Source organism: Notamacropus eugenii, chromosome 4 (assembly GCF_028372415.1).
Source record: "Notamacropus eugenii isolate mMacEug1 chromosome 4, mMacEug1.pri_v2, whole genome shotgun sequence".
Classification (NCBI taxonomy): Eukaryota; Metazoa; Chordata; class Mammalia; order Diprotodontia; family Macropodidae; genus Notamacropus; species Notamacropus eugenii.
In genome coordinates, this window is record NC_092875.1 from 894220 (window position 1) to 916500 (window position 22281).

The following is a 22281-nucleotide window of genomic DNA, read 5'->3' on the forward strand; positions in this document are numbered from 1 at the left end:
TTTGACATTTTCTTTGGGTGCTTGTTGATAAATTTGGGTGGCTGTGTTTGAGAAATGCCTGTTTGTATCTCTGAAGAAATGGGTCTTGCCCTTCTAAAATATGCCTATAACTTCCTTTCATGATTTCCATATCACATTTCTGTGAGATCCAGACAGAAGAAGAAGCAGCCCTGAGTGTTCACTCAAGAGCCCTTGAATCCCCAGTTCAGCAAGGGTTTGGGGCCAAAGGCACACATGGCTGAGCTGACAGGTACACAAACTGGGACATATAAATACTAGAGCCAGTCAGTAGACAGCCTTTCACTGGTACAAGAGAGAAGTAGAAGGTGAGAAACCTCTCTAACCCTCCAGGGAGAGGACCATGGGGGATGTCCAACCTAGACTTTTCACACGGATGCCAAAACCTCTCAGCCCAGACAAGCCACCCCCTCCACTGTACTGGACAGAAATGCTGCCTGTGGGGAAACAGAAGCAAGGAAGCCTCCGCTCCCTTCCTCCTCTCTAAAGGTAACCTACGTGTTGCCTCATAGCTCGGGCATCCACCATCCACCTTGTCACTTGACTGACAGGAGGTCCATCCTTTCTGAGACTTCACCCAACACTTCCTAATGAGTTACCACATGCCTAGCAATTCAAAGGAATGAGCATTTATAACCACTTACTATGCGTCAGGCACTATGCTAAGTGCTGGGCATAGAGAGAAAGGTAAAAATCCCTTCTGTCAAGGAGCTCATCATCTAATGGTTACTATGCACAAAATAAGCAACAGATGGAAGGTGCTAAAATCAAGAAGGATTGCAAAAGGCTCTCTGTGGACGCTGGCATTCTAGCTAGGACTGGAAGGAAACTAGGAGATGGAGATAAGGAAAGAGAACATTCCAGGCACAGAGGACAGCCAGGAAAACTATCTGGAGTTGGGAAATGGGTGTTGTGGGTGAGGACAGAAAGGAGGCCTGGATCATGGAGGACACTGAAGATCCAGAGACAAAAATGAAACAACTCTGCCTTCAAAGAGCATACGCTGTCAGAGTAAATGTGTGTGTGTGTGTGTGTGTGTGTACACATATATACGTGTGTGTACAAGATAATACAAAAGACAAGAGAATGAGTGGGGTGGAGGGGACACTAGCCCTTGTAAGAAAAAACCTCGTGCAGGAGGGGAAATGGGAACAGGACTTTGAAAGAAGCAGGAGTCTAAGAAGCTGTGAGGAGGTGGGCATTCCAAGCATGGGGACAGTAGTACATAGGCATGGAGGTGGGAGATGAAGTGCTGCTGGTGAGTGGCAGAGAAGACCAGGCTGGCTGCATCAAAGGTCAACTAAAGAGTATAAGACATAGGGAAGAGTAGATGGATATCAAGTGCTGGGATTCAGATGCCTCAGACAAGTAATGGGGCCGCTGGAGCTGAGTGTGGATATGGCATTGTCAGACTTAGTTTTAAAAAAGATCACTTTGGCATCTCTTCAGAGGCTGGGTTAGAGGGGGAGACACCTGGGGCAGAGAGACAATTGCAGTCCTCTAGACAGCAGGTTACAAAGGTTGATGAAATTAGGGTGGTGGTCATGTGGGTAGAAAGAAGTGGGTGGAGAAGAGAGATGTAGACAGAACGTTGACAAAACTTAGCGACTGATTGGATTTGGGAGATGTTGAAGAGTGGCAAGTTCAGGCTGACACCATGGTTGAAAACTCAAGTGTCTGGAAAGATGCTGAGAATTTGACTGAACATTACTCCTTCTACAACTTGACTTTCTCCATCATGGTTTCAATATATCGGGGGTTGGCATAAGAAATTAAATGAGAATTTGGGGAGAGTTTTGCAGAAGCCTCAGGCAATATGTGAAGGCCAGCAGACCCCAGAAAAAGTTTAGAAATTCATAAAATATATGTATCGTATTGTATAATGTCAACATATTTTATCTTTTAATACCATAGTAATTCAGACTTCTTCTCTGGCAGGGAGAGCCAACATTTTTGATGGCAATTTATCAGATCATGTAGGTGTATCATTCCTCTTGATGTGGAAGGGATAACTGTAATAGGGAAATGTAGAAGAGGGGATGATTGGGGGGGGGGAAGTGATTATTGAACATGTTGAGTTTGACATGCCTACTGGCTTGGCAACTGTAGTTGTAAGGTGGGACTAGAGGAAAGAGACTAGGGCGCTTTGGATAGAGATAGAGCTGATGGTCATCACAATTTAGAGAGAGAAGAGAAAATGCCTTAGAATAGAGCTTTGTAAATAATAATAACAAATAAATAACAACAGCATTGGCCACAAAATTGAGGAAAATACCCACGATTCAGAAAGGGACACAGATGTAAAAATAATGTTTTGATTATTATCTGAATACATGTATTTTGTACGACACACAATCATGGGATTCCAGGGCTGGGGGCATGTATGATCAATCTTCATTATTTTTGTGTTTGAATTTTTCTTGATGACTACAGTTCAAAATTTTGAAGGATCCCTTTCTGTTAAAATTTTGTAATACCTAATTTTTTAAAATGTTACCTGATCAAATTTTAAAACTTTTTAAAATGGATGTCTTTCATTTTTATATTACATTCATTCAAATATATAGCTGCCTCTAGCATACTTAGCCTTAAAAGGTAGAAGAAAAGTTCAGCCAAACCACTCGAGTGGTGAATGGCTCCTGGCACGATGGGCAGCACTGCAGTCATAGCTCCCTCTGCATTAGAGAGAGAGGAACGTTTCTGAAACTTGACTATTAGCAGAGCAGCACTGCTATTCATTTTGTTTTTCTTTTCACTTACATTGTTAGTCATGGACTATCCAGTCTTCCTTGTTGCTTGCTCTGACTTCACTCCTAAAAACGTCTTCCCAATGTTTCTATGAATTCTTCCTATTCACCATTTCTTATAGTGTTATAAAATTAATTACAATCACATCCTACACTGTAGCTATCCCCTGTCAACGGACAGCCACAGGGATCCCAAAAGTATTTTGTTTCCAGTTCCTTGTTCCTACAAAAAATGCTACCATGAATATTTTGACAGAATTTTTCTGTCTTCAAGTTCCTTGACATATAGGCCTAGTAGGGGAAACTTGGTGTTAGACAGTGTGCACATTCGAGTCACCTTTTACAAGGATAATTCCAAATTATTTTCCAGAATGCTTGGACCAATCCCAAACCCCAACAGGAAATTAGAATTCCTGTCTTCCCAAGCCCCTTTCAGCTTTAATTATTCACCTTCTTTTGTCATCCCTGTTAGAAGTGAAATCTTGGAAGTTTCATTGTCATTTTCTCGTTATTATTGATTAGGAGCAATTTTTCAAATGGTTGTTCATTTTTTTAAAAAAAATAAGCTTTTATTGACATTTTCTGTCTCCCCCTATAGTACCCCAGCCCAGGTCCAAATCCCTCCTCCTGTATTCTAGCACTAACTAATTACTAGGAATTTTTCTCACCGAGTCATGGTGGTTGCACAGCTTCCTCTTGCTGTATCCCTCCTCTGCATCCACTCTCCCTTCTTTGCTAACCAGTTGGAACAGTAGAGGCACATGTTGGAAGTAAGCCAGGGAAGTGAGAATACCTCTGATAACCCTGAGAAAATGATGAGATGTAGGGTAAGTTTGGGAGTCCCAACGATATTAGAGAATAGGGATGGGAGGGCTTTGTCCCAAGGAGATAGTCTGTCTCAAATTGGGAAGCACATTGTATCCTTCACTCTTTCTGGGTAAGTGGGATGAGTCCAGAGAGTGGACCCTATATGGAGGTACCTGTTGCCAAGGTCTATTCTGGGGTTACTTACTGAGTACAAGCTTGGGGACCAGTAGCGCTATCTCTGCAAAGTCTGGGTCTCTTCTCGTCAGTTTCTCTCTGCATGGTAAGAGACGTTGCTTGGTGGCTAAGATCCATGCTATGGCAGCAGGCTGGCGTCGGTGCTTCTGCTCTCTCAAACCAGGCTCTCCTGGTCCCAGCCCCTGACCAGCATGCCTCCAGGTCGTGTGTTTCTGCTGCAATTTTGGCCTTGTTTGTTGGGAGCCAATCAGCCACCTGTGCAGCCCCAACTCTGTTATGCTGAATACTGACCAACCAGCAGACTTGTTGGGCAAGAGTTTTTTGTGGGGGAGAGTGGGGGTAGGTGGGAGGAGGGAGGGGAGAGCTATAAATATTAAGTGTTGGTTTTGCTAAGACTCTATTACTTGAGCCTGGTACACATTCAAAGAGAATAAGAGAAATGGGGGAGGGGGCTGCAAAGAGGGCAAATTAAGAATGGCAGTGCTCAGAAGCAAAACAGTTTTGAGGAGGGATTGTCCGGCCTAGAGGCCGAAGGGCTACCCGAGTCTTTCCTTACCTGTTGCAGGTCTTTGGCTGGCCAAACCGGATAAACGTATGAGAGAAGAGACTTTCCAGAGTCGAACAAGGATTAAGCTTTATTCAGGGTCTTGGTTACATGTGCAGGGTGAATTCTTCCTCAGGAGAGAGGAATCCTCCTCCCAAGGAGGCAAGGATCGTACAGCAAGAGAGTGGGAGTGGGAGTGGGAAGGGACCTTCTGCCCTCTAAAGGCCCTTCAGCACAAAGAGCGCCTTCAGGCTTTCCTGACCCTACTTAAGCTCTCCCGCTGCATAGTTTGCACATGAATACCGTGTGTGCTCTCAGCCCTTAGCTAGTCAACAACAGGTGTGCTCAGACCATGGGCCAATCTCAAGGGTGGGATGCTCTCCCCAGCATGTATCCCACGGAGAAGAAGCGGAGATGCACGAGATAGCCTGTGTCTCACGCCTCAATTCCCAGCTATTCCCTGGGGGGCCTCATGAGAACTCTAAGGTTTAGAAGTCCTCACTTTTACCTGCCCGAGACTGTCCACGTGAAACTGAGCTTACACCCCCAACAAGGGATAACAAAAGTAAATAAGGAGAGGGAGATACACAGTAATCATCACTGTGAACGGGATGAAACCTATAAACACCCCATAAAACAGATGCAGACAGAAGAATGGATTAGAAACCAGAATCCAATAATACGTTGCTTTCAAGAAACACATTTGAAATAGAAAAACAGATTTTAAGAAAACACCTTCACAGCTGCAGTAAAAACGGCAGGGGGAGCAGTCATGATCTCACACAACAAAAAAAGCAAAAATAGACCAAATTAAAAGGAATAAGCAGGGAAACTATGTCTTGCTAAAAGGTACCATAGGCAGTGAAATCAATGTCAATACTGAACATTTATGCACCAAATGGCATTAACATCCAGACTCTTAAAGGAAAAGTGAAATGAGTCACAGGAGGAAACAGTAAAGCTATAGTAGTGGGTAATCTTAATTATGTCTCACAGAACTAGATAACATTTACCATTCAATAAATTTTTAAAAAGTTAAGGAAATTAATAGAATTTTAGATATGTTAGATGTGATAAACCTCTGGAGAAAATGTGAAGGGGAATGGGAAGGAGTGTGCCTTTTTCTTGATACATGGCACATTCACAAAAACTGGTCATGTGCTAAGGCATGAAAACCTCACAAACAGACGCAGAAAAGTATTAAATGCACCCTTTTCAGATCACGATAAAAATGTTCAATAAAGGGCTATGGAAGTGCAGATTAAAAGTGAATTGGAAAAATTAATCCTAAAAAAGTGAGTGGGTCAAAAGGCAACTCCCAGAAACAGGTCCATGACCCGGCCGCCTTCGGAGCCGGGCTGACGGGGCAGGTCCGGGGCAGGTCCGGGGCAGGACGGGCTGGGGGTCTCCCTCCCCGGAGTGGGGCGCTCCGCCCGGCCACCCAGCCCTGCCTGGCTGCGGGATCGCGGCGGAGCCTGCTTTCTTCGGGCTCTCAGGTCCCCCTTCCGCGAGTGGGAGCCCCTCTACACCAGATTCATTTCTGGATCGCCCCCCAGCGTGCGGGGCACCGCGCCGGGCCTTCTCCCCAGTGCCATGGTCAGGAGGTGCACCAGCACATAGAGACGGAGGAGGAGGAGGAGGACGGGTCGGCAGGGCGGGAGAGAAGGCTGTCACCGCGGGAGACCACGGAACGGCCGCCGGCCCCGCCGCGGCCCTTCCCGCAGCTCAGGACGGCTTTCCACCAGGAGGAGGAGCCGGGAGGCCGGACCCCAACGAGGGCTGGCTGGGCAGCCCGAGGGCTCAGCTCCCGGCTTCTGCAAGGTGGCCACCAGGGACCCTCGGGACCCCTGCAGCTTTCCCTGCTGTCCAGTCCCTGGGCATTCTCAGCCCCGGTCCTGCCAACAGGATTCCTGCAGCCTGGCAGTGCCCGGTCCCTTCAGGAGGCTGGCTTCCCTGGTGGTCATCGCCAGGCTCTGCACCCAAGTGCCAGCCTCCTGTGCCACCAGCCTGCCTTTCACTCAGCACAGCCAGAACCAAGGTTTATATCACAAGTGACCGGACCCAGGGAATGTCCTGCCTCCCCACTAATGAAATTAAACTGCCATAAAGAAAGAAAGAAAGAATTCCACCAAAGGCCATGAAAACAATGAAACAACACACCCGATTTGTGCGGTGCAGCCGAAGCAACAGGGAGAAATCGACATTTCCAAATGTGTACATCACGAAAAGAGAAACAGAGCAGATCAAGAAGGAAAAATAACAAATAAAAAAATCCAGTTAAAGACAAACGTGGAAATCCTGAGAATTAAAGGAGAGATTAATAAACTTGGAAGTAAAAAAAAAGGCCATTGAGCTAAGAAATAAAACCGGGAGGTGCTTTTATGATGGGAAAACAATAAAAGAGACAACCCCCTGGTTCAGTTGATTTTGTAAAAAAGAAAAAAACCAAATTACCAGTATAAAAAATGAAAATGGTAATTCACCAATAATATAGATGGAATGAGAACAATTATTGGGAGCTATTTAGGGTTAGGGTTAACTGACGATTGAAGTGGGATGGATGAGTATTTAGAAAAATATAAATGGCCCAGATGAAGGGAAGAAATAGAATACTTAAATGACCCTGCCCCAGAAAACGAAATTGAACAAGTCATAAATGAACGTCCTACAAAGTAATCTTCAAGACGAATTTTTGAGTGAATTCTACCAAATCTTTAAGGAAAAATTAATTCCAGCACTACATAAACCATTTGAACAAACGTAAAGAAGAAGTCCTGCCGAGTTATTTTTAGGGCACAAATATGGTTTTTGGTACCTAACCTAGGGGCAGCAAAAAGAGAGACGGAAACTCTAGGTCAATTTCCCTAAAGAATATTGGTGTAATATTAGTAAATAAAACTAGCAAGAAGACTGCAGTAATACAGCACAAAGATCAAAAACTGTAGCGAGGTAGGATTTATGCCAGGGACACGTCTGGTCCAATACGGGGAACTGTCAGCGTAACTGACTATCCCAGTAACAAAAACAACAAAAATGATATTATATAAAGAGATGCAGGAAAGCCTTTTGACAAGATGCAAGTTCAAATTCAGCAGACTCTGGTCTTAAAGAGTCATTTCTGCATTAGGGCGTTAACATACAACACCGGGAGAGGTGTCTGTCTGTCTTCTAGCCTGGAGACCTATTGGTGCCATTTTCTCTTTCTGGGAATATTTATGCGCAATTCCAGAATGGGATCATGCTGATTTTTTTTTTACACCAAGTGAGTTTTAACTAGGAAAAAAGAAAAGACAAGGATGTTGAGCAATTATTTTTTTTGGAAAGGTATTTTTCTATGACAAGTGAAACTTGCTATTTGAGATACACTCTTCTGGGACTCCAAGCGGATATTGTTGAGGTTTGAATTCAGGTACCCTTGCCTGAACGATCATGACGTCAGCAACGCACCGTCTGAGGGAAATGCCTCAAGCTGTCAAGCGGAGCGTGGCCGAAGAATGACGACAAAGGGCTGAGAACGTGGCCTTCCCAGGTAACGAGGCTGAGAACGTGGCCTTCCCAGGTAACGGCAGGCTCCTCCGGCGTTGGTGTCCCCGTCATGCTGCTTCCTTTTTGCACAATGATTCCCACCTGCCTAATTCTGAGCCTGACTGACATCTAGTGAGGGGTGTGAGCCTGCTACGTGGTTGGATAATTAGGATCCTTACGAAGAAGCTAATTAGGACACCTGCCCGGAGTCAAAGCCAACCAAGAGCACTTTATCCTGTTCAACGTACGCTAGAGGAACAAGCTCGATGTTGTTACAGCCCCGCGGCACCTCTTCCTTTCATAACATCTGCCTAGATTTTCAGGTTTTTGTACTTTTAGTTCAGTTTTTCTCAAGGTCTATTTTACCCAGTGAGGTTGCTGCCTGCAAACCGGCGCGCTCCCGGGAGCTCTGGTCCGCTGGACAGATCACTCACGGTGACTTTTTATTATTCGTTATACTCAGAACCCTAAATTTGGTCTGATGGGCTTTTTAAAGTTGTTTAAAGGGGCACATAGGGAACGCTGGGGAAAAAAAAAGACCTCTTTACTGTGACATATTGGCTCCACCCCCTCTTAAATCCTTCAAAATTGCTTTCTTTACCATAAAGAAGAGGCGAAGCCTGGGAAAGGCTCTGGGGGGAGGGGAGGGCCACCAGACTACATTTCCCAGAAGGCTTTCCCCACTTGGTGGCGCAGGGAGTTGTACGTCATGTCCTGCGGCCTTTCGTCCACGTGGCGGCGCTCCCAGCCACCTCCCCGCGGGCAGAGGAGCGCAGTGCACGCCGGGCCAGGGTGAATGGGAGCCCGAGGCCGACTTAGGGCTGGGCGGGCGGAGCGGGGGCAGAGCAGGCAGCCGTCTCGCTGGGTTGGGGGCCCCTCATGGGGACCAGGGGGAGGGGTTGGGAGGTGGGTGGAGAGGTTGGCGCTTGCGCAGTGCTTCTCTGCGCCTATTGGTCAGAGATGGGGGAGCGGTGCGAGTCCCGAGCCAATCAGTTTCTTCCAGCTGCCGCCGCCCTCGCCCTCTCCCTTTGAGTAGGAGGGGGAGCGTCAGGTCTGCGCTTGCGCAGTCACCTCCCCCGCCTGTTCTCCTTAAGGTAGGAGTTTGTTGGGGACCTGCCCCTCCCTCAGGAAGTTTTCTTTCTACTTCCAAGTGTCCGAAGCCCATAAGAGAGGAAAAGGTGTAAGTAAGAGACCTTGCAAATCCTGGGTGAATGGGAGTCCTTTGGTGTAAAGCCTCCAAGGGCTGGAGTGGGGGAAGGTGAGCTTGGCGTCCTAGGTGGGGTGCACAGCCTGGGCAAAGACCCAGAGGCTAGAGATGCCGTGCCGTGTCATGCTGTAAACTGAGAGTGAATGGTGAAAATGGAGACTAGGCCATTTCTGGGGACACCAACCAAAGCAGGAGCACAGAGGGGAGACTGAGGGTCATCTGTTCTTCAGGCGTCCCAAGTGGCTCCTGCTTTAGAGGGCTGCCTCTCTGAAGAAGAGGGACATTGTCAGGGTCATCAGGGTCCTGGGGTCCAGAGCCACGTGGGGCCTCCTCCAGGGGCACGTGCTTGGCCCTTGGTCTGGGAGGCCACTGTCCAGGGCGTGCCTCCCAGAGTGAAGGCCTCCTCCTGGAAGCCTGCCAGGGTTTAGTAACATTCTCTGCTCTGGTTACATTGTATCTGCCCCTCTCAGGCTTCCTGGGAAGGGCCTCTTCCTACCCAGGGAAGTCTCAGTATCTGTGGGCCTAAATCGCATCCTGGGCCGTGGCTGCTGTTTCTCACCCTTCCCTTTCCTCCCCAGCTCCCACCTTGAGGAGCCCTCAGCATGGCCCCTGTCCTGAGGAAAGCCCACAGCAGCCAGGTGAGCGAGCACTTTCTTTCCACAGCTACCCTCGGAGGCCCCCACATCCAGGCACCCTCAGAACTGGGGCCCCTGGGTCGGGCTTCCCCTCACCCTCTGCACTGCCAAACCTGGGCCAGACCCACAGGATCCCACAGCAGCTGGCTGACGCAGGGCCTGGCCCCAGTTCTTCGACCACCTCTCTCTGTGCCTTGGGACTGGGCTCAGCCAAAGGAGGCAAAGCCACAAACAGGGTCCTTGCTGTGGGGTGGAGGTGGGCACTCCCATTCTAACTGGGGACTGTGTGCCTAAGGTAGATCCAGTGGGGATGGGGGATAACCGAGGAGCAGGGCCCATGCTGGCCTCAGAAAGTACTTACTGTGTGCTGAGGCAAAGGGCCTCACGGTGTAATGAGGAGAAACTCGGCAGAACTAGGTATGTCCAAGACCCTCCCAGCAGAGAACCCAGAGGTGACCTGGGGGAAGGCCTGCACACTGAGGGGGAACAAGACAGGCCCTTGGAGACCAAGGTGAGGAGAGAAAGCAGCCAGTGCCCCAGTTAACCAGACCCAGCTGGGGGCCAACAGGAGGGGGTCTCTGGGTTCTCGGGGCTCATCTTCCATCCCAGAGGCCACAGAGAGCCAATGGACTCTTGAGAAGGGGGGGGGGGGGTCAGCCCTTCAGTTAGGGGAGTCACTTTGGAGGCTCAATGGGAGAGGGTGGACTGCAAGGGAAGAGACTGAGGCAGGCAGATCCCCAGCAGCTGCTGCCATAGTCTAGGCCTGAGGGCATGAGGATCTGCACCAGGGCAGGGAGCTGGGCAGTGTTAGAGAAGGGGGGCTCCAGAGGGGAAGACAGCAGGCCTTCGAAGCACCTTGGCTACTTGGGTGGGATGGGGGAGCGGTAAGACAGTGAGGAGTCCAGAGTGACTCCAAGGTTGTGTGCCTGGGGAGGCTGGGGGGATGGGGCCTGGGGAGACTGGAAGAATGGGGGCTGAGGGCCTGGGGATGCCCTCAATAGTCAGGGAAGGTAAGATGATGAGCTCAGTTTTGGACATGTTGATTTTGAGGTGCCTATGGGACATTCAGCTCAAGGTCACAGACGTAGGAGACCCGAGACAGTTATGTGGCAGGTCCTGTGCTCTTTATACATATTATCACATTTGATCCTATCGTTCCACTCAGTGTACACTTGGGGAAACTGAGGCAAACAGGTAAAATGCCTCCCCAGAGTCACATCACTTGTAAGCATCTGAGGCTGGATTTGAACTCAGGTCTTCCTGCTTCTAGGCCCCCTGCGGTGTGCACCGCTGCCTCTGAAAGAGGTTAGGGCTGGATTAATAGATTTGAGAATAGGGAAGAGGGAGAGGGCAGAGGGTATGACCTGGAGGAGGGTCCAGTAGGGGAGCCTGAGGACCATGAAGTGGTCAGAGAGGGAGGAGGAGAGCCTGGGGAGCCTAGGAGATGCCCAAGGACCTAGGGCACAGCCTGGAGGGGGATGGAGCCAGAGAAGGGGCTGCCAGAAAGGAAGGAGGAGAGCTGGGAGGGGCCAGAAACGAGTGTCCAGGGGAAAGGATGGCCACCATGTTGGAGGCCATTGGGTTTGGTGACTGGAGGAGATGGGACCCTGCCCTCTGCAGTTCCCAGAGCAGGGGGCAGGATGTGTATGTCAAGTTCCCAGGTCCTTCCACGTGCTGTCTGTATGCAGTGCGACTCTGGTCTATTCCCTATTCCGTGCCACGGGGGACAGAGTGCTGGGCCTGAGACCAGATGCTGGCTTACTGTGACCAGGAGCAAGTCACTTAACTGCTGTCTGCCTCAGTTTCCTCAGCTGTAAAATGGATAACAGCACCCCCTCCCACTTAGGAGAAGCACTTGGCATGGTGCTTGGCATTCAGGAGATGCTTCCTAAATGCTTGTTCTCTGCCCCTTTCCCCCTTCATCCTGGGTTCTCCTGAGACTGCCCCTTCCTACTTCTCCCACATCCCATTCGTAGACCGCCATTTGTTTAGCCCTTTCCCCATTGGTGGTGCTCCCCTGGTTTCCAGTCTTTACGATGCACCAGCAGCGTTTTGTGTGCTTAGGGATCGTTTTCCCCCTTCTTTGATCCCTTTGGGGGACGACTGAGCAGCGTTACTGGGCATGTGCAGCCCAGACTTGGGCCACAGCCCAGGTGGCTCACGGGAATGGCTGGACCTGTTTTCCCATCCCCCTTCCACCAGTTGGCATCTTGCTTCTCGTCCAGCTGATTGTGTTTCTTTAATAAGGAGTGATTTGGACCATTTTTCATGTGTTGTTGATATCTTGGGTTCTTCCTTTGAAAATGGCCTCTTCCCGTCCTTCGCCCATTTACCTGTGGAGGAGAGGATCTTGTACTTACAGGTCGGGATCCGTTCCTTAGGTAGCCTGGGAATGAGGCCTTGCCAAGAGAAGCTTCCTACCAAGCTGCACTTGTTGGCATCTTAACTCTGTTAGTCTGGTTTGTGCAGTGCGCCCCACGCCTTGGTGCCCCCCGCTCTTCCGCTTTCTGGAGTTGTGAAGCATAAACGTCCTTCCTTGTCCTCCCCCTTGTTTTTGATGTGACCCTTTATGGACAAGTTCTCTTGGTGTGCTCAGCATTTTCGGTTGTTTGTGGTTGCTGGGGCTTGGGGCTCATCAGGGTCAATGCTCTGCTGTTCATTTCTTCCATATATCATATATCTAATCTAGGGGTGGGGAACCTGCGACACTAAAGCCACACGGGGCCTTCTAGGTCCTTGGATATGGCTATTTAACCGAGTCCACATTTCACAGAAGAAATCCTTTTATTAAAGGGATTTGTTCTGTGAGGTTTGGATTCAGTCAGAGGGCTGTACCCAAGGACCTAGAGGGCCCCATGTGGCCTCAAGGCTGCATGTTGCCCTGACCAACCTCTCTGTTTTGGTGGGTATCGCCTTGGAGTGCGCTTTGGTTACAGCTGGGCTCCTTTTCCTTCCTTCCCACTTTTTCATTAATCCTTAATCTTGGCTTCTTCCAGATAAGTGTGTTATTATTTTTCTCTAGTCTGCAAAATACATTCTTGGTAATAAATAGGTTCATTTACGTGGCATTGTCGTATTTCTCCAAATGAGCATTACTGTTTATTTAGCAATTTCCATAGAGCTACCACCTCTGGCAGCTTAGCAGGGTTTGGCACGTTGTAAGCACCTCCGTGCTTTGGCATTCACTCGTTTGTTCACAGTGAAATCATTTTTATTACACAGTTCTTAGTGTGGAAATGTATCTCCATGGGAGCCTGATGCTGTGAATTCAGATTCAGTTTTCCCATCTACAAAATGGGAATAATTTCATGGAGCTTTATTATCCTGAGTTATTAAGGTATGGTTGACAAGTCAGGAGGCCTCATGACTATGTAAGCAGGGGTAAGTCACTGTGTAGAGTCCCAGACAGTTCTCTGAGCCTGTAAGTCAGCAGCTGAGTCCCCAGCACTGGCAGGAGGTGCCACCAGAAATTCCTTCCACTGAGGAAGTGGCCGATACAGGACAGCCATACCAGCCACTACCAGCTTTGTACTGTGGCATGATTCAGAATCTAGGACAACCTTGGCCACACAGGATGTTCTCAAGAAGCATTTGACTTAGAAAGTCTTTGAATTGTGACCATCCACCCTCCCTGCCTGGTGCCCTCCCTGCCTGGTGCCCTCCCCAGGGAGCTCCTGCTCCCCAGCACATCTGGCCCCAGCAATGCTTCACCTTTCCCTGGTCATCTCCAGACCATCCTCCCTGCCACTGAATCCTGCAGGGGCAGGGCTGTCAGCCTGCCAGTGACTCCTCCACTCATAGTCCCTGCTTCTTCCCAAACCAGAACACCTCTCCCAGCTTTCCTGTGACAGGAACGGTCTTGCTTTTTTCCTCTTTGTATCCCCAGTGTGCATTAGCACAATGCTTCGCTGTAAGTGCTTAAATAGATGCGTTTTCATTTATTTCTTGGGAGCCCCACCCCCTCTACTCCCTGCCAACTTCCTCTCTCTTCCCAGGGCAGCAGGTGGGAAGGTTCCTGGGTAAATACAGATGTTTTTGGCATTTCAGGAATCAGTCACATTCCAGGATGTGGCTGTGGAATTTTCCCAGGAGGAGTGGCGAAACTTAAACCAATCTCAGAAAGAGTTGTACAAGGAGGTGATGCTGGAGAACTATCGGAACGTGATCTCCCTGGGTAAGGTTGGCTGCCCCCCAGTCAGAACCAGACTCCACACCTCCTTTCTGGATCTGGAGCTGTGACCAGTTAGTGTTGGACATGCAGAAGTCAGAGAGGCTTCATCGTGTTGTGACAGGGCCTTTGAATGGCAGGAGCTTGACTGGTCTGAGAACATGCCTTCCTCACTCGCGGGCGCTGCAGGTCCAGGATTCTTCCTTAATGTCCCAGAGCTCAGCTCATACATAAAAGGTTCCCCTTGTCCTAGCAAGGGATGAGTCAAGCAAACTGATTTTTTTTTTCCCCAACATTTTAAAAATATTTTATTTTTTCTCCAGTTACATGTAACAGCAATTTTTAACGTTTTTTTTAAGTTTTGAGTTCTAAATTCCATCCCTCCCTCCCTTCCCCATCCCATCCCTGAGACGCTGAGCAATTTGATTTAGGTTGTGTGCAATCGTAGAAAACATTTCCATATTAGTGATTTCACAGGAAAAAACGAACAAAGAAAAGTGAAAAATCAGTTCTTGCATCTGTATTCAGGTGCCTTCAGTTCCTTCTCTGGAGGCAGAGAGCACGTTTCATCATGAGTCCTTTGGGATTGTCTTGGATCACTGCATTGCCGAGAACAGCTAAGTCATTCACAGTGTCCATTGTACAATATGGCCATCACCGCGTACGCTGTTCTCCTGTCTGACTCTGTGTCAGTTCATGGAAGTTAGTCTTTCTAGGTTTTTGTGAAGTCATTCTGCTCATCACTTCTTGTAGCACAATAATATTCCATTGCTATCATGTACCGCATCTTGTTCAGCCGTTCCCCAGCTGATGGGCGTCTCCTTGATTTCCACTTCTTAGCCAGTACTAAAGGAGCTTCTGTAAATGTTTTTGTACAAATAGGTTTCCCCACACCTTTTCCATCTCTGTGGGTTACAGACCTAGTAACTGCGTTGCTGGATCAAAGAGCACGCCTGGTTTTATAGCCCTTTGGCATAGTTCCAAATTGTCCTCCAGAATGGTTGCTAAGCTGATTTGATTTCTAAGCCCAGCTCTGTAAGCCATTTTTTTGTGCTTCCTGGCACAACGGCATAGAGTGTCTTTTGGATGTCCAAAGCATCTTTTATTCTTCCTGGAAGACCTCCTTTTCCTCCATACATTGAATTCTTTTCTTACATTTTTATGAGTGCTTTTTAAAAAATACTCTCATCTTTGCCTGAAATACCATCCCCTGGACCCCAGCCCCATTGATCTCACATGGGTGACCGGTTTAAACAAAGCCAATCACATAGCAACCACAGCTGGCAGCGTAAGCAACAGCCCCACTTTTCTGCCTAGAGGAGGAAGGACTGTGTCTTCCTTTGAGGATGTGGCGTTCTGTTCCCAGCATCTTTCCATTTTCAATGAACAGGATTTGCAGTCTCTAATCCAGATGTGATCAACCAGTTGGAGCGAGGGGAGGTGGCCTGGACGCCAGAGGGAGGCCGCCTAGAAAGCACCTCTCCAGGTGAGTTCATAGAAACAAGGCAGCTCTGTTAGGCATTTGAGGGAGGCATTGGTAAAATGTGAGACAGAGAGGACTCCTAACGGCGTCCCCAGGCCCGTGGACAAGCACTAAGGCTGCCTTCCTAGAGCCTCATCTTTGATTCAGCACATGACGCTGATGGCAGCTGTCACCTCCCATGTCCCTCATAGACAGTGATTCCTTGAGGAGTCAACGACATGGGGTTTCCTCTTCTGCGCTTTCTCAGTGTTACCTTATCTTTAGCAGCCATCCTCATGTTCGCCCTGCATCAATTCATTGCCTTTTTTTTAATAGTGTCTTACCTTAAAACAGTTGTAAAGGCCCTTTTTGCTTCTTCATCTCCTGATATTTTCTGTGGATTTTGAAGACAGATGCTGGTGTTTTTTTAAGAAAACTGTTGTCATCCTTGTCCTCCTTTCTTCACTGCATTTCCCTGACATTGCTGGGCCCGTGTGGCACTGGGTCCATCTGGCCAAACTCATTCAATTCTGGTCCCATTGAGGGAATTCAGATTTTTACTTTACCATGTACATAATGGTAAATTTACCATTCACTTTATCTTTTTCACTTTACCATTTTACATAATGTTGCTGCAAATGCTTCTTGAGAGAGAGTGAGGTCTTGGTTTCCTCCAGCAGCACTTCTTGGATGTGCTCTGAGGAGCAGACCCGGGGCATGGTCAGTTTTGAAGCACAGCTGTGTATTATCACATTGCTTTTCAAGAAGGTGGCTGTTCCTAGCTGCCATCAGCACAACTGACCCCCTGATTCTCTACTTCTCGACCAACAATTTGATCACTTTTACTCATCTTTATTCATCTCATCAGCATGTTGTAGGAATTCAGAATTATTTTCACTCCAACTTCTCTGATTATTGGAGAGTTTGATATTTCAGATTGCTATTGATAATCTATAATGCCTGTTTTGGTCATTTAGGTGTTGGAATTGGATCTCTTAAAATTTGATTCAATTGCTATGAAGTCTGACAGTCAGATTTTTAGCAGAAATATTTAAGGCAACAGTGTTTTCCTTCTGTCTATTTCTTTCCTTTTTATCCTGGATACCCTGCTTTTTGTCATACAGAAACTCTTCAGCTTGCTGTAATCTAATTAATCTTCTTTGTCTCCTAGAATTTCTTCTGTTTGTTGAATGGATAAGAATTTCCTTCTTCTCCACAATTGGAATACATGTAACACAGTAGAAGGTATAGATTTGCATGGTTCTCAGAAGGAAGAGCAGACCTGTGGGGGTGACAGTCAGGATCCAAGAAGAATCTGACAACGCCTGGGAAATTGTGAATAAGTGGGAGGCTTTACAGCTGGGTGCCAGACATCAAGTCCACAAAACAAGGTGGTCACTGATCTAAGTGGCCCTCTTTCTTTAAAGAAAGACCGGGGGTTCTGCAAACTTTAAGCAAAATGTAATTAAAATGTGTGACCTAGCAGCCAGGAAGGTGATATGAGGGGAAGTGATACAGGGTCCAGGACCAGGTTGGAGTGACCCCTTCTCGTAGGACTCATGCAAAGCATTCTGGATGTGCTGAAGATTGAACCTGGAGCCCTTTAAGGCTCTTCCCCTTTTGTGGAGTGAAAAAGGAGAAGTGATGATTTAGGGGAAGCCAGGTCATGGGAGGTTTTCAGTATCTGCCTCAGGGACATTTATCCTGAAGGAAAGGATGCCAGGGATAAAAGAGGGTCCTGTCATGAAGTCACTGAGATTGTAGGGAGATGGATTCAGCAGCCTCCTGCTGGATGATAGAAGGGGAAGGAATGAGAGCCGGTCACTGCTGAGGAGGTGCCTTTGTGAGTTGATGAGTACTTCGAGCTTCATTCTGTTTTGTCATCACTGGTTACTCATTGTCGGATATTTCCCCTTATCATCTTTCTTCTTTAGTCTGTTTACTTGGTGACTCCATCTCTCCTTGCCACCCACAACCTTTTATCCATTGTCTTTATTCCTCCTGTTTAGTCTTTCCTCCTTCCTTCCTTCATATCCTCTCCCCTCCCTCCCCCTCATAGAAGGGATATATTTGCAAGTTGTTAAAGGCATTAACTCTCTGTAGATGTTCTCTTTCATTTCCTTAATTCATTCAAATATCAGCCATTTATACTACAGTAAGGATTTGTTCATAAGTCAAGCATTCATCCTTTTAATACAGTTCTAGGAAATAATTTAATCTTGAATCTGTGTTCATCTAAATGTCTGCCATTATACCTTTATATAACATATATTGAGTACTCCAATGCAAAAATGAAACTGTACCCTCCTCCCCTCTGTCCCAAGAGAGCAGGCAGGAGAAACTTTCTAAAGCCTGTGAGCAGTCCTTGGGAAATGGAGGAAAAGAGAAAGTATTAATCATCCACTTCCCTGTTCTTCCTTTCAGGTAGTAAAAAAGATATTCAGCACCCAAAAGTTTGTACTTTAGAGAAACGTTATCGATGTAATGACTGTGGGATGACTTTCCTTGAGTACAAACAGCTTCTGCAGCATCAGAAAATCCTTCCTGGAAGAAAACGTTATGAATGTAAGGAATGTGGGAAGTCCTTCCTGGAGAACTCCAAATTTATTGTGCATCAGAGAATTCATACTGGAGAAAAACCTTTTGGATGCCAAAAATGTGGGAAGACCTTCCGCCAGAACTCACAACTTATCCGACATCGGAGAATTCATACTGGAGAGAAACCATATGAATGTATTCGATGTGGGAAGGGCTTCCACCAGAGCTCAGACCTCATTCGACATCATAAAATTCATATTGGAGAAAAGTGTTATAAGTGTAAGGACTGTGAGAAGACTTTCCTTGAGAACTCAGCACTTGTTCGACATCAAAGGATTCATAAAAGAAAGAAACCAAATGAATCCAGTGAATATGATAAGACCTTCGGTGAGTGCAAAAAGTTTACTGAACCTCAGAGAGTCCACACAAGAGAAAAATCTTCTGAATGTATGGAATCCAGTGGCAAGGAACTCAATCTAAAAAAACATCGGAAAACTCATACTGGAGAGAAACCTTGTGAATGGAACGAGTGTACAAAGGCCTGTGAGAGCTCAAAATTTCCCATGTGTCAGAGAAGTCAACATACAGATAAATCTTATGAATGTAATAAATGTGAGAAAGTCTTCCACCAGAGACCAGATCTTATTCACCATCAAAAAATTCATGTTGGAGATAAACCTTTTGAATGTTGTGAATGTGGGAAGGCCTTCCGCCTAAGGAAACAGCTCATTCAGCATCACATGGTTCACACTGAAGAGAAACCTTACAAATGTAACAAATGTGGGAAGACCTTTGGCCGAAGTGCACAACTTACTGTGCATCAGAGAATTCACACTGGAGAGAGACCTTATGAATGCAGTGAATGTGGGAAGGCCTTCAGTGAAAGCAAACAGCTTATTGTACATCAGAGAATTCACAGTGGAGAGAAGCCTTATGAGTGTAACAAATGTAAAAAGGCTTTCCGTCTGAAGACACAACTCACTAGACACCTGAGAATTCACACAGGAGAAAAGCCTTATGAATGTAAAGAGTGTGGGAAGACTTTCCTGGAGAGCTCAGCACTTATTCGACATCAGAGGGTTCATACTGGAGCTAAGCCTTATGAATGCAAAAAATGTGGGAAGGCCTTTCGCCAGAGCTCACATCTTACTCAGCATCAGAGAACTCATACAGGAGAAAAACCTTATGAATGTAATGAATGTGGGAAAGCCTTTAGTGTGAAGACACAACATACTCAACATCAGAAATGTCACAGCAGAGTGAAATTAATCTAGATCTTTCCTTCAGAGTTAACAACTTACTCTCAATCAAAAAATTCTTATGCACAGAACAATCATTCATGTGGGAAGACTCCATCTGAGGACATCAAAGCTTACTTTATCTTAGGGTATTCATACTGGAGAAAAACCCTGTGAAGGTGGGAAGTGCAGCCAAGGCAAACAACTTCCTGTGCATCAGAAAATTTATAGTGGAAAGAAACATTATCAGTGTAATAGTTCTGCTAAGAACCTTTGAGAAGGTAAAAAAATGAAGTGAGTAGCAGAGTATTAGATAGACGACTTATTAATGTGTTGAATATGGGAAGGCTTTCTACAAGAATTTTTGAAAACTGAACTTAAGAGAAATATATCTTAAATGTAATGAATGTAGGGATCTTCAACCAGAGTTTAAAATTTAATCCACATCAGGAGATTCACATTGGAAAAAAATATTATGAAGGTGGGAAAACCTTCCAGGGTCAACTTTCTTAGCCTCAGAAAGGGGAGAAATATTATCAACATAGTGATTATGAAAAGGCCATTTGAGAGATTAAAGATCTTAATGAGTATCAGGAAAATTCATAGTAGAGAGAAAACTTATCATTGTATTTAACGTGGGAAGACCTTCATCAGAGTTCAAAACACATTCATCAGAAAATTCGCAGTAGAGGGGGAAAGATGATTCTAGCAACTGCGGGAAACTTTCCACTGCTCCTCTCACCTTAACATCAGGGAATGTTGTGTTCAAATGACAAACTTTATGAGTATAATGAACTGGGGAAGACCTGTCCCCAGAAATCACAATTTTTCTTGATAAAAAAAATGCTTAATGGATAGAATGAATGTCTTCATTGGGGAAATGCTTTCCTCAGAAGAAAAAAATCTTAATGTTGGAAATCTAGAAACACTTTTATAAAATATTATAGAGGAAATAAATAAAAACAAATAGGAAAATGGTAGCTAGGTGATGCAGTGGATAAAGCTCAGGGTCTAGAGTCAGGAAGACATGAGTTCAAATCTGACCTCAGACACTTCCTAACTATGTGATCAGGGACAAATCACTTAACCCCGTTTGTCTCAGTTTGTTCGCCTGTAAAATGGAGATAATGGCAGGACTTCCTTCCCAGGCTGTTGAGGGGATCGAATGAGATGATATGTGTAGGGTGCTGTGTAACCCTGAAAGTGCTACGTAAACAATGCTCGCTATAACTATTAATGATTCATATGATCATAGGAGGAAAAGAATCCTGACCATCACTCATAAGGTGAGACTGCTGGAAGGCTCTGGGACTTTATGCAGTTAAGTTAAATGAAAATAGTTACTTAGCCAGTTTAGGTATTTGCACTGATGTTGGATATTAAATTTCTAACAATGTTTAATTTGAAAAGAAAAAGCACAGACTTGGCCTGAGAATTTGCCCCATCCAACCTGTCATTTTAGGGATGAGGAAACGAAAGTCCAGAGTGAGGCTTCAAACTCTGTGCTCTGATTCCACATGCCAGTCAGCTTTCTCTACTCTCTAGTGCCTTCTAAGGGCACGCAAAAGGGTTCAATGATATTTGCTGTCTTGTTCCACTTGATTCTCATTTCTAAAACAAACTAAATAGCCAGGCTTTGTGATTTAAGTCATTTGAATTCTCAGCTGGACCTCTGATCTCACCCTGTGAGAGCCCACCCTCTTTCATTTCCCATAGCTTCTCACCTGGACTATTGTAAGAAGCTCCTCTCTGTTGAGCCTGCCTTAGTCCAGCCTCTGCACAGCTGCCAGCATGCTCCTTCAGGGCTGACCATGGCACTCACACTCTGCTCAGCCAGCTCTAATGATGCTCCCTTGTCTCGAGGATCAAGTATAGACTTTCCCATTTGACACTGAGACCTACTTTCTAGTCTTACCCTTTGATCCCCTCGACCTCTGCAGTCCAGCCACACTGACCTGCTGATGTTCCGTCATTGGTCTGCATGTTTGGAATATACTCCCTCCTCACCTCCAGTTCTTGGAGTTCCGGATTTCCCTCAAGACTCAGCTCAAATGCCACCTGTTTCTCCAGGGCTCTCAGCTACTAGTTCTCCCACTTCATACCTCCAGATTGTCTCGTATTGACTTTATGTGTTCTCTTCATACTTGTACATGTTGTCTCCTCATCTAGAAGGTGAGCTCCTTGAGGGCAGGAGCTACCCTTTTTTTTTTTTTTGTCTCCCCAGCACTTAGAATGTCTTGCCCATAGTAAGCACTTTAAAAATTGCTTATTGGTTGATGGGTTGATAGCAGTGGAGCAAAGCACAAGAGCTTGCCTCATTGCTTTTCTCTTGCATTTGCTGCATGACCAGCCCAACCTTGTTTCTGCTCATCCATTGCTCTCATGCCACCCTGTACTCCAGTTTTTCTTAATTCCTTTATTGCAATGTGTAGCAAGCTTCTCGTGGCTACCATAGAACTCTCGCCCTCCTGTTATGTCCTGTTCACTCATTCTTCCCCTTTCATGAAGTCACCAAATGTCCAAGTATGCAGTGATTTAGTTTGGAGGACCTTCCTATGTTGTTCTTAGAACATTCCTCATCCTATCCAAGAAATGAGACATAGGCTCCAACGATTCTTGTAGCTTCTTGCAGATTTATTGTAAGCACTACAGTGCGAGATAATCAAAGATCCTGTGTGAACCACTATTTCTGATTGCCTGTGTACGTGATAAAACCATCTCAATCAATGGCTTTATGTGCATCCAAGGAGAGCCATTTTCCCATTGAGCTAGAACTTCCTTCCACTGGTTTCGTATGTAGGGAGAATATTGAGACTGATGGAATTCTGTTTTTCCAGTAGCATGTCTACTCCTTGGTCATTGAATAAGGATCTCACATTTAGGGGAAGAAAGGATAAGTTACTATTTGTATGTGTTCATCCTTCATTGCCAAATAAGACCATGCCATCAGAGAAATGATGACATGACATGCACCTGACTTTGTTGTTTTGGGTTTTTTTTTTTGAGTGAGGGAGGGCTGTGCAGGTCACCAGCCTCACTTGTCCTCCAGAGCCATCTGAATCCGGTGACCAGACATTCATCAGGATGACTGATGATCCAGGATGAGGCAGTTGGGGTTCAGTGACTTGCCCAGGGTCACACCACTAGTGAGCGTCAAGTGTCTCCTGCACTGGTGCTCTATCCACTGTACCACCTAG

The 22281-nt window shown here is 46.4% G+C and overlaps 1 protein-coding gene across 1 annotated transcript in view; it reads left to right on the forward strand.

Moving 5' to 3' along the window:
• Nucleotides 1-8761: 8761 nt before the first annotated feature.
• The window catches only part of LOC140502775 (uncharacterized), a 61069-nt gene continuing 47549 nt past the window's right edge, over nucleotides 8762-22281 (forward strand). The window contains 5 exon segments of the mRNA XM_072606772.1: nucleotides 8762-9016; nucleotides 9622-9681; nucleotides 13726-13852; nucleotides 15237-15332; nucleotides 17733-19063. Of these exon segments, the coding sequence (XP_072462873.1) occupies nucleotides 9646-9681; nucleotides 13726-13852; nucleotides 15237-15332; nucleotides 17733-19063 (1590 nt within the window). The 5' untranslated portion in view covers nucleotides 8762-9016; nucleotides 9622-9645.